Source organism: Morone saxatilis, unplaced genomic scaffold (assembly GCF_004916995.1).
Source record: "Morone saxatilis isolate NCDOM2014 unplaced genomic scaffold, NCSU_SB_2.0 Contig11, whole genome shotgun sequence".
NCBI classification, from domain to species: domain Eukaryota; kingdom Metazoa; phylum Chordata; class Actinopteri; family Moronidae; genus Morone; species Morone saxatilis.
Genome location: NW_023339663.1, coordinates 28,739,918 through 28,751,556, shown reverse-complemented (window position 1 = coordinate 28,751,556; position 11,639 = coordinate 28,739,918). Strand labels below are relative to the sequence as shown.

General features: G+C 39.5%; 2 protein-coding genes across 2 annotated transcripts in view; both read left to right on the top strand.

Annotated features, from left to right (window-relative positions):
- The first annotated feature begins 887 nt into the window (after positions 1-887).
- LOC118343416 (intestinal mucin-like protein) lies at positions 888-8,355 on the top strand. Its single transcript, XM_035682218.1, has 14 exons — positions 888-908; positions 2,184-2,355; positions 2,531-2,778; positions 2,977-3,160; positions 3,405-3,591; positions 4,180-4,358; positions 4,484-4,553; positions 4,660-4,790; positions 5,812-5,846; positions 5,963-6,131; positions 6,643-6,741; positions 6,840-6,880; positions 8,030-8,152; positions 8,350-8,355. The coding sequence occupies exons 1-14, from the start codon at positions 888-890 to the stop codon at positions 8,353-8,355; spliced, it is 1,665 nt and encodes a 554-aa protein (XP_035538111.1).
- Positions 8,356-8,486: 131 nt separating this feature from the next.
- LOC118343415 (intestinal mucin-like protein) overlaps positions 8,487-11,639 on the top strand; it is a 3,683-nt gene continuing 530 nt past the window's right edge. Inside the window, exons 1-5 of the mRNA XM_035682217.1 lie at positions 8,487-8,564; positions 9,321-9,419; positions 9,830-9,958; positions 10,136-10,175; positions 10,894-11,017. Of these exons, the coding sequence (XP_035538110.1) occupies positions 8,487-8,564; positions 9,321-9,419; positions 9,830-9,958; positions 10,136-10,175; positions 10,894-11,017 (470 nt within the window). The remainder of the gene's footprint in view (positions 8,565-9,320; positions 9,420-9,829; positions 9,959-10,135; positions 10,176-10,893; positions 11,018-11,639) is intronic.

The window sequence follows — 11,639 nt, the reverse complement described above, 5'->3', positions numbered from 1 at the left end:
TACCACTTCCACAACACCTTCTACCACAACTGAGACTCCAACTCCAACTCAGCCACCTACGACTACTAGTACAACCACAACACCTTCTACCCCAACTGAAACTACAACTCAGCCACCGACAACCACTACACCTACCACAACTGTAACTACAACAACAAATCAGCCAACCGACAACCAACTACACCTAACCACAACTGTAACTACGACAACTCAGCCACCGACAACCACTACACCTACCACCAACTGTAACTACGAACAACTCAAGCCACCGACAACCACTACACCTACCACAACCATAACTACAACAACAACTCAGCCACCGACAACCACACCTTGCCCTGGGGGACATGATATGACATGTGGTTGGTCAGACTGGATCAGTCTGGGAAAGCCCACACCAGGCCCTAATGGTGGTGAAGATGAATCCATCCAGAAAATAATCGCTGCTGGTTATGGTTGCAGAGCTCCAGAAGAAGTTCAGTGTAGAGCAATTAATTTCCCAGATCTTTCCATGTCACAGGTGGGACAAGATGTGACCTGCAATAAAGATGTGGGTCTCATTTGCAACAACAAACAACAAGGACTTCAGCAAGAGTGTTTTGATTATGAGATTAAATTCAAATGCTGTGGGTGTCCAACACCTTCAACTACCACTTCCACAACACCTTCTACCACAACTGAGACTCCAACTCCAACTCAACCTCCTACGACTACTAGTACAACCACAACATCTTCTACCACAGCTACAACAACAACTACAACTCAGTCACCTACAGTTATATTTACTTCCATTACTACCACAACTGAGGAACCTGTAGTGACAGGAGGAACCTCTCCTCCTATCCAAACAGCTTCTCAAGTATATCCCCCTTGCCATTGCTCTCATGATGGTACATTGTTTCCCCCTGGTAAGTTCTGATTAATCACTACAATGTTTACTTTTTAGTTGTGTCACATCTATGGCAGACATCATTGTGATTGTCCACTTTTAAATTTGGGCTTTCCCTTACTCAGCAACAGTACTGTGGCATTCAGGGCAAAACTAAAGTTTTAACATTGTTGTGTTCTGAAGTAGAATGCAAAATATACACCATGGTGGTACTATGCATGTGAAAAAAACCTTTTGTCCACTTTATATCATTAGAAAAACTTGGCCAGCTGGTTTGCTGTTTTACATCTAGAATGCTTGGAGCTATCCTTCACTACTAACAGATACTTTGAATTAATGTTTCAAGGTTTTTTTTCGTTGGTCTGACTGAGCTAGTTACTTTACCTTCTTACTTTAATTGAACTTGGAAGAGAAAAGGAATATGTCAGTTTACAAGCCATTTAGCTTGGTTGCTAACAGAACAAAATGTTCACACAGCTTATTCAACATGCATATTTGTAACATCTACTTCTGCCTCATACCTCCAAACTATATCTTTTTTGTCTAGCAATAATACTCCAGTGGGTGGGTTAAATATAAGTAAATGATGCAACAGAGACTGTGATAGCTTCCTTTTAGAATCTCTGGCTCTCACAGAGGTCAGCACTATCAAGAAAGTTTGCTATTGGCCAACAGCATGAATTTGTTTATCAAGGTTTATCAATTTAGCAATCAAAATCTTGCGCATAATGTTAGATTTTTTTTCCCCCACAAGTCAAACAGCTCATCCACTCAAAGGCACAGTACAGTATATTGCCATTACATTTTGTGACAGCTTGTCATTTACAAGCTGAGTTTTTAATGCATCGGATCTTCATATTGGTCTCCTGTGAAATAGAAAGTTTATTGTCTATTAATCTAAATGTGTATACATTGTGTGAATAGACGCTGTAATATATGATATCACAGATGTTATATGTGACAAACTCTTTTTCAACCATCTTCCTGTGCTTCATTTTTAGGTTCCATAGTCTATAATGAGACAGACAATGAGGGCTATTGTTACATAGGGTACTGCAATGACACCTGTCATGTAGTGGTTAAACAGCAATGTCATGTAGACTGTCTTCATGAATATCCTCCAAGAAAGGTACTTATTTATTTCCATTCTGTACATATTTAACTTCCTCTGCTCAACCCTTAAAATGCTATCATGATATGTGGAGTTGATTTTGCATGACAAATTTTTATGGTATTCTATGACAATGGTAATCCTCTTTTTTTCTTTAATTCCAATGTATGATTACCCTCATAGGATGGGGAAGTGTGGAAGGAAGGAAAATGTACGCTAGCAAAATGCATTAATGGTAAAGTGACCCGTAACCAGACCTCCTGTCCAACACCAAAGCCTGTAGTGTGCGCAAATAACTTCCATGCTGTTGAAGTGACAGATGATGACGGATGCTGCTCTCACTATGAATGCCAATGTAAGTCTGGCCTACTAAAATATTGCATAATCCTCAGGTTAAACATGTAAAAGGTTAACAATGTTTTGTTTTGTTTTGTGTTTTAATTTTACTTACTGTATATTACTTATGTTTAACAATGGATGGACCAGATGACTTGAAATGTCATTTTAAAAATGTAATTTATTGTATGAAGGTGTCTGCTACGGTTGGGGAGACCCCCATTATGTCACCTTCGATGGAACCTACTATGGTTTTCAAGGCAACTGTTCCTACTGGCTGGTGAAAGAGATATTGCCCAGATACAACTTCAGTGTGATGATCGATAACTACTACTGTGGTGCAGCTGATGGCTTGTCCTGTCCACAGTCTATTACTGTCTTCTACCAAAACTACAAGATCTTTATTACACAGAAGGATATCAATGGCGATTTCATAAATCAGGTAATGAAATAGCACATTTTTAATTCAAACTCTAACCATTATCCAAGCAGCAATTCCCCCCTTTGTTCCTTCAGTTCAAATGCAACCACTGGTTTGGACTTATATACATACTTATATACACTGTAATGATATACATATACTGTAAAACTGCCCAAAGAAGAGCTTTCATCATTGATTTCATAATGCTTTCTGTTTTAGATTTCTGTGAATGACAAGGCTGTGAGTCCTGCATACCAGAATGGTGACTTCCGTTTAACTACCACCGGTATTGATACAGTGCTCCTCATCCCTAAAATCCATGCCAAGATCACCTTCTCCGGGCTCATATTCAGTATCTACCTGCCCTTTAGTCAATTTGGTGGGAACACTGTGGGACAGTGTGGTGAGTTCTGCAGTATAAATTTATAGCATCTTACAGTTTGGTAGCAGTTGATAAATGATATGCATATATACAGTAGCTCATACAGATCTATCTATTGCACCTTCTTGACACATTCTGCATTCAGTATAATTAAATGTTGAAAAAAACCGCTTACAGTAAAAATTGTACATATCTAGTGAGGAAAACAACAGTACAGGGCTGACTTGAGTTGTCATGTTTTTACTAATGATGATGGTTTCTCTAGGCACGTGTGACAACAACCGGACAGATGACTGCATGTTGCCCAATGGCAAAATTGATCCGTCATGTCCTCATATGGCACACGAGTGGCATGCTAACAACAGTTACTGTAATCGAGTTCCACCCACACCACCACCAACAACTACGCCTACTCCCTGCAATACAACCGTCTGTGAGATCATGAAAAGCAGGTACTGTTGGAGGAAAAGTGGGAAAACCAGCCATCTCTATCTGTGAATTTACAAATATTTAAATTTATACAGGGAGATTCTCTGTCCACTCACACTTTATTATTGCAAAAGTCCCTATTTAGTGCCAGTCTTTGGTTTGTCCATTCTGGGCTTCTGTAGAAACATGGTGGTTCAACATGCGTACTATGTTGAAGAGGACCCGCTCCCTCTGTAGATAAAAACAGCTCATTCTAAGTTAATAAAAACACAAAGATTCTTATATTCAGGTGATTATACTCTAATGAAAACATACATATCCATTTCTGCCAATAGATCCTCCTGAATGTTACACACTGGACCTTTAATTGGGGCTTCAAGTGCAAGTGTTAAAAGAACAAAAAACACTCCTCTTCCTTCATATCAGTGCTGTGTTGTGGCTCTTTCCATAACCATCCTGTCATGTCCGGCACTAATCCATGTCTGAAAAGTCCTTGTTAGACACAGCTGGCAAGCATTACATTACTGGTTTATCCACTTGTCTCAGCTTGATAATGTGTAATGATGCATTCACCTTGTGTCCATACTGACTATAAATCCCATCTTTCCCAGTGTGTTTGAAGCTTGCCACAAGGTCGTTGACTACAGTCCTTTTGTTGTGGCATGTGAGTTTGACATCTGCCATATGCACATTAATCACATCGGCTGCACCAGCTTACAAACCTACGCTGATGCCTGCGCCGAGAGCGGAGTGTGCATTGACTGGAGGAGTGCCACCAATGGACTCTGTGGTATACAACTAAAATATTCCCTGCCAACGACAAGCACTATTACAAACTCATAATTTCACACCAACATCACAGCAATGAGCCTTATTAAAAAACACAATGTCTATTCTCTCTTCCTCTCTTCATAGAATTTAAATGTCCAAGCCCCAAAGTGTATGAGGCCTGTGGCCCTCTAGTGGAGCCTACCTGTGATTCATGGTACAGTAATTCACCAACACATAGACACATAGTTGTTGCTAGTTTTTTTTCATTCATTTATGCTTTGACTCACATACAATAACAAGGTGTGGCCTAATTTCTGTAGGTACAATGAGAAATTCATCTATGCCGTCGACCAGTTCAGTGCCATGATGAATGTGAAGCTGGAGGGTTGCTACTGCCCAAATGGCACTTACCTCCTCTCTTCCAGCATCAATGAGTGTGTGCCCTCCTGTGGTAAGAGCACATAATATATACATACACATATACATACTGCATGGTAGCAGTTGCATGTAAGAGTGTCCTGCCTGAACTTTTTGACAGCCACATTTGTTATTCTATCTTTAAAATCACAAGTTTGGACAGTGTAATAATGACATGTTCTACTTTGATGCTGTAAACCCAGGTCTGCAGCTGATTTTAGATGACAATCTATCGCAAACTTTTCCCTGTGTTTTACCATAACTTTGCAATGCAGGGTTATTGTAATAATGTAATGATTATAGAAACTTTGAAAAATTTCATTATTTATTCAGAGCTGTCATTTTTTTCTTTTGGATAGAAGCCTGCACACAAATATAGGTTTCTACTTCACATCTGTCTTGTTCAGTCTATTTATGTTAACAACACACATTTATCTTTAGATGGAGCTAGACTGTCATTGATTTTGAAGCTGAAGCTCAAGGAGTCAAATCTGTGGCTGGAGTCTCAGTCTGTTGGAAGACTGTGGCAGTATTAGCCAGTTTAAAGAAGGGACATGCAAATTGGCTATCTGCAGCTGTACAGCAGCCATTGGCTACCACACAATGCAGTGGCATGGAGAAGGGGTGGTAGAAATATATGATGATTTAATCACAAACAATCACATATATGAATATTTGCTTGGAAAAATGAAGATATTTGACAGTTTGATCATAACAGATAATTCATTTTTAACATGTTATTATAAATTATTTTATAGTAATGTGTTAAATTTGACATTGTTTTACACCAAACTGGGGTGGCCAGACATTTTTTAGGGGTGGCAGCTGCCAGCCCATGCTGCCTCTCTAGATCCGTCCCTTATGTGCTTTATGGATTAAGGACTAATAATCCAGTTTTAATGGTAAACAAGTGTTACAATATGAACTGGGAGATTAAAGGAATTGTTCTAAAAAATATTTTAGGGAGAATACATTTAGAATTGACTAGGCTTCTGAGACAGGCTAACCAGAACCCTAATAAATGGACTTTATGCTTCATATTTTTCTCCTTATAGAAATCTGTCGACTGCCTAATGGAAAATGGACAAAGGTAAATTATTAATCTACAATCCCTGTCCCATTTTTACGTAACCTTTTTACAGGCCAGTTATATCTGATAATGTCATGCCTCCTGCCATGAACCTAAAATAAACACTGTGTCCTCAGGCCAACACAACATGGACAGATGGCTGTGATGAGTGTATATGTGAGGAAGACACACTGCAGGTCACCTGCCGTCCCCTGTCCTGTCCAACAGAGCCACCCGTCAGCTGTGACCAGGAGGGTCAGGTCAAGGTCACTGATACTGTTGGCTGCTGTCAAAAGGAGAGGTGTGGTAAGTGAGCACCAAGTAGATAGCAACTGCTTAAGGCAATGCAGTCTGTATTTCTAAGTATATAAACTGTATTATTACTATTCTGATAAGCAGGCAGGTGTCCATAAATGTATAGGACTACACAGTGCAACAGGACCTCTGATGCATGGTGTTGTAAATTAATGATCCACCATTACACTCTTTCCTGCTATCAGCGGTTTGGTGTTTGTACCAGTAATGCAAGAAGCTGGAATTCTAATATACAGGAACTGTGTCTGTGAATATTCATATAGATCAGAACTTTGATATGACAGCTGTTGTTGGTAAAAGTGGGATAAAACCCATGGACATTGTACATATCACAATTGTAATGGACGACACAGAGGCAAGAAACCACAAATGAGCACAACATGAACTTTTGTCACCTGTTATGAAAACCACAGGCCCTTTAGGCTATTTTACAAGAGCTCCTCAGTTGTTATTATTATTGTTATAGCTGTATGAACATTCATCCATCTGTGTCTTTGAATAGAGTGTGATATGAAGCTGTGCCCTGAATCTGTGGCATCCTGTCCTATTGGATATACTCTAACTATCACTAAAGGAGTCTGCTGTGTCAATTATACCTGCGGTGAGTTGTGCAACTGCATAGCAAGGTTTCATTTTCATCACTGTGATTGTTGCAGCACATGTAGAGTTCATTCATTGATTGGTCTGTTTCCTTCACAGAGATGAAGGATGTGTGTGTTCTAAACAACCATGAATATCAGGTGAGATCTCACATCTACCACCTCCATGTGAAACTGATGTGATTAGAATAGAATACATGAAAAAAACAGGAGGGTGTTGTAATTTTTCTACAACCAGAAACATCAGATGTAATGAGAAATATTTGCAAATAATCACATAACATTTCTAGACATAATAACTGGTAGTAATGGTGGTTATTTTATGACTTTTATAGGTTACCTAAGTCTTGTCTGGGAATAATAGGCTTTGTACAGGTTTAGCCACAGATCATCAGCACTAAATTATAACTTTACATTCAGAGGTGGCAAAGGTACACACATTATTTACTCAGGTAGAAGTACAAATACCTGTGTGGCAGGACTGATTCTACAGATCTCAGCTGAGAGGAAAAGGAGCCTGAGAACCAGTTCTCAATCGCATAATAAAAGAAATATCCACTTGGAGAACATATCTCACAAGTACATTCACAATGGAACACAATGTTTCTGCAATAATGAAAAAAGTGCTCTTTAAAAGTTAATCATTAGGCAAGGAAACTCTTTGTACAAATGACACTATGATCACTCAGTATAAAGGTCCTGAATACTCAATCACTTTCAGTCAGAAACAAGAGAGACAGCAAAGAAATCTTAATGGGCCCTACAGACCAGAGTTCCTGCCAAAGTGAGTTCTGCACTAAAGAATGGGCGTTGTTTGGCCACTGTGGCACAGAGGTAGATAAGAACCCCAAATTGAATATATAATTATGGATCCATTAGTGAAACCAGGAAAAAAATATTTCTTCTTTGCCTCATTTTTCATGATTTATAACAAAACATAAAGCCCTTATAAAGCGCTACAAATGGCCACACTGTGGCATCAGTGCACTAAATCTTTTGAGGGCAAAGATCAAAGTAACTTTACTTCCTACAGTATCCCTGTCACACATGAAAAGTTGAATTCATAAGCCATAACAATAAAGCTGGTTCATATTTTAGCCCTCTTTCCATCCCTACTTTTACGTTTATTGTGAACATACACTCAGTGGAAACTTTGCTACAGCTGAGAGGCATTTATATGTTCATTATGGAGGTTAGAGTTACAGTGGTGTTATACTGGAATGCATTAGGTTGTGAGGTGTAACTGCATTTACAAACATCTGTATCTGTGTTGACCTTCTGTTTATCCAGATTGGAGAGAAGGTTCCCATGAAGCCATGTGAAACCTGCGTTTGTACTAACAAGCCAGATACCGGCAGCAGTCTGCACCAAATAGACTGTGAGCCTGTACCATGTGACAAATTCTGCCCTCTGGTAAGACTGGTCTCTCTCTCTCTTTCATTTCCTTTTCCTCTCCTCCTTTCCCTCTCTCACTAACTTACTTCTCCCAAACATTCATGGATTTTTTTCAGCAAGGCCAACACAGGTAATTATTATAGCGGACATTAATGCCCATAAAAACTGACCTCTGACAGTTATCTTATTCCATCCTGCTTGTATTGCCTGTTCAGTTCTAGACTTTCCCTCCTTACTTAAAAGGATATCTACTATTAGTAAGGAGCAAAACATAATTTTTTTTTTACGTATTTGGAAACCCATCAGTTCAGTAAAACTATTGGGTACGAAAGAGCACAAAACCAATTTAAACATGGGTTATTTTACCTGTTCTGAGAGTGTACTGATTCGTAAGTGGAAACAAGATTCTGAGAGGACACAAGACAGGATGGTGAGTGCGATCGGTGTCTCTGGAGAAGTGTTGGTGTGTTGTTGTTAATGTTAGTTACTTCTATTATGTCCTTTTTAATCACTATTCAAAGCTTTTATCAGTCACATGCAAACTCAGATTTACAGACAAACTTACTTCTAGATTCCTGGTTCGTGAGGCCTTTTTGATTTTAAGGGGTTGTAAAATATATATATATTATATATATATTATATTTTCAGGTCTATATTTCAGCATTGCAGTCATCTCTGTGAAGAAAACTAAATGAAATTGTTATTTTAGATTTTAAAGTATTTTTTTCAGATATAAACAGGAAGCTGAAGAGCTGAACACAGGCTAGATTTACTGAGCCTTCACTCTCTAATAAACAGACTCATCTTGCATTAGAAAAGTTCAAACAACCAAAGAGCTGAACAATGAGAAGAAGACACAAATTTATCAAAAAAGAAGGCCAATAAGTATGCATGATTGTTGTAAATTTCAGAAATACCTAATACAGACAGAATTGTATTAAAAAGAAATCTAAAAGTATGATTCATCACTCATCTCCGTTACTGGAAATAACTAACAGAAATCATGAAGATATGTGCATATATCATTTATATTCGTACTGATTCGTACTGTAAACCCACCAGAAGACTAATGTCAACCCTAAATGGAAATCCTAACATTTAGTGTTGACAGACCTGTCCTGGTGCTGGTTTTACATGTTATATATTGTGTTTTTGTTACTGAGTTTGTCTTTGTTTCACTATTCAGGGTTATGAGTACCAGCTCACCCCTGGTCAGTGCTGTGGGAAGTGTGTCCCTATAGGCTGCGTTGTCATACTGCCAAACAACTCTACACACCTATTAAAGGTTGGTATGTGTGTATGTGTATGCATGCAGTGTGTCTGTGTTCAGAGAGAGAGAATGACAAGAGGAGATTAGATTTGATATATCTGTAAGGTCACTAACATCACTGTTGTCTTTTAAATACAATAATGATGCTGCCAGAGCACACTCATTTGTACAGCTGCATCTATTTTGGTGCTATTTCAGCACACACACATGCAAAATAAAACCAGCCGCTAGATGTGCAGTTAAAGACATGCTGCATTTGGTAAAAATCTCCAGTGAGTAAAATGGGCCGGTACTCACAGGTACTGGGTACTGAAAATGGCTCAGAGTCCAAGGATTTAGATCCTAGATTTAGAAGCCAGCACAAGAACAGTCCACAGATGTTGTTTTGGAGATTATGAAAGTGACTGTGTTGTGTTATTCTATAGCCGGGCATCATTTGGAGCCCCCCTGGACTCCCCTGTTTGAAGTTTGAGTGCGTGCAGATCGCTAATCAGTTCATCACCGTCGAGGCTAAGACCGTCTGTCCTCCCTACGTCGCTGAAGACTGCATACCGGTAGAATACACACACACACGCACGCACGCACAAAACATCATCACTGTAGCATCATGTTCTTGGAAGATTTTCATGATGGAATATAAAACACACACAGCTACCTGCTGTCTAATGTGACTCTCTGCAGAATGAAACATGACCCAACAGAATACTGATGAATGTGTTTGTCTCCTGCAGGGAACTGAGACCATAGCTCCAGACGGATGCTGCCGTGTCTGTATGTATTGCTTCCATGAATTTTTCATATACGTGTATTATTCACACTCCTGTGGCCTGACCACACTCTCCTTTCTCTCTGGTTGCACAAAGCCCTTATAGCGTCTAACCTTCCATGTAAAATTAGCAAAACCATTGAAATCAGTTCTGATCCATGGCCTTTTTAAATAACATACTGCCATATGACTACTAAGACACAGTAATGCATTATGAATTGAAGGTGTCTGTCATACATTACATTTATGTAACCTTACTGTGCCAAATGGTTTGGTACACAGAACCATCTGGAAAGTTGTCATTGGAAAGTGTTCAGAACACCTGTAAAAAATACTCTGCAGGTGATGAACCATTTATCTATCACTGTCTATCACAGGTGAACTTTAACCAATCAGATCAATGAACCATATAACATAGTCAAACTCTTACTAAAGACAGTTGGGCGAAGAGAGAAAACATCTTCTCCATGGAGAAAAGCCCTCAGTACCTTTCTTTCCTCTTTCAATGAAGAAATACTCTCCAGTTCTGATAGAACTGATGCTAGCAGCATCTACACTAACCTCTTTAGTAGCCGCCATTGTTGTTGGCGTTTGATACAGTCAGTGGTTTTCACCTAAGAACACCAAGTGTAGTTGTGTTCGAACTATAGTCTTCATATTTTGAAGATGCTATGAGTACACACGTGGTCTAATGAGATGCTCTCCCCTCACTCTCTGCTGCAGGTATTCCGAGGGGTCAACCGTGCAGTGTGTCCACCACTCCTGTTTACCTGGAGAGCCAGGGCTGCCACTCCAAAGAGAGGATCAATGTCACATCCTGTAATGGAGCATGCGGTACCTTCACCTTGTAAGTCCCCCTCATGTCATTTTCCTCATCACCAGTGTTAAAGGGGAATTTCCACAAAGTTGGGTAAATTGTAAGAGACTTAAAAGAGAATGGTCAAAATCTGCGCAGCAGAGACCTGAGTTATCCTGACCTAGTTATATTGGTCTAAATATACTGGATCCTACATTTCCCATAATGCAAATCCATACTATTCATTTATTCCCCCTTCTTGAAGTGAATTGAATTCCCTTTTCTTTTCCTCACACCGTCCCTCTCTCCCTCTCTCTCTCTCCCTCTTCCTCTCTCTCTCTCTCCCTCTGTCCCTCCCTCCCTCTCCCTCTCTCTCTGTCCCTGTCACCTTCAATTGCTCTGTGAAACTAGACACACTGCCTGGGGCAGGGAGGCAGTGAGGAAGGGAGGGATAGAGGGAGGGAGGGATGAGAGGAAAAAGAGAGAAGGAAAAAGAGAGACAGCTTTATAGACAGACAGAAGGAATAAACATTTGGTGTCACGTAAAAAAAAAAAACCAATAGGATAACCGTAGCCCAGATGTGTGGGACATTCTAAAAACCAATTGAATGAGTTTTGTTGATGTTCATAATCCAGACAAAAACATAAAACGCTCAAATAATTTAGCAGCAGA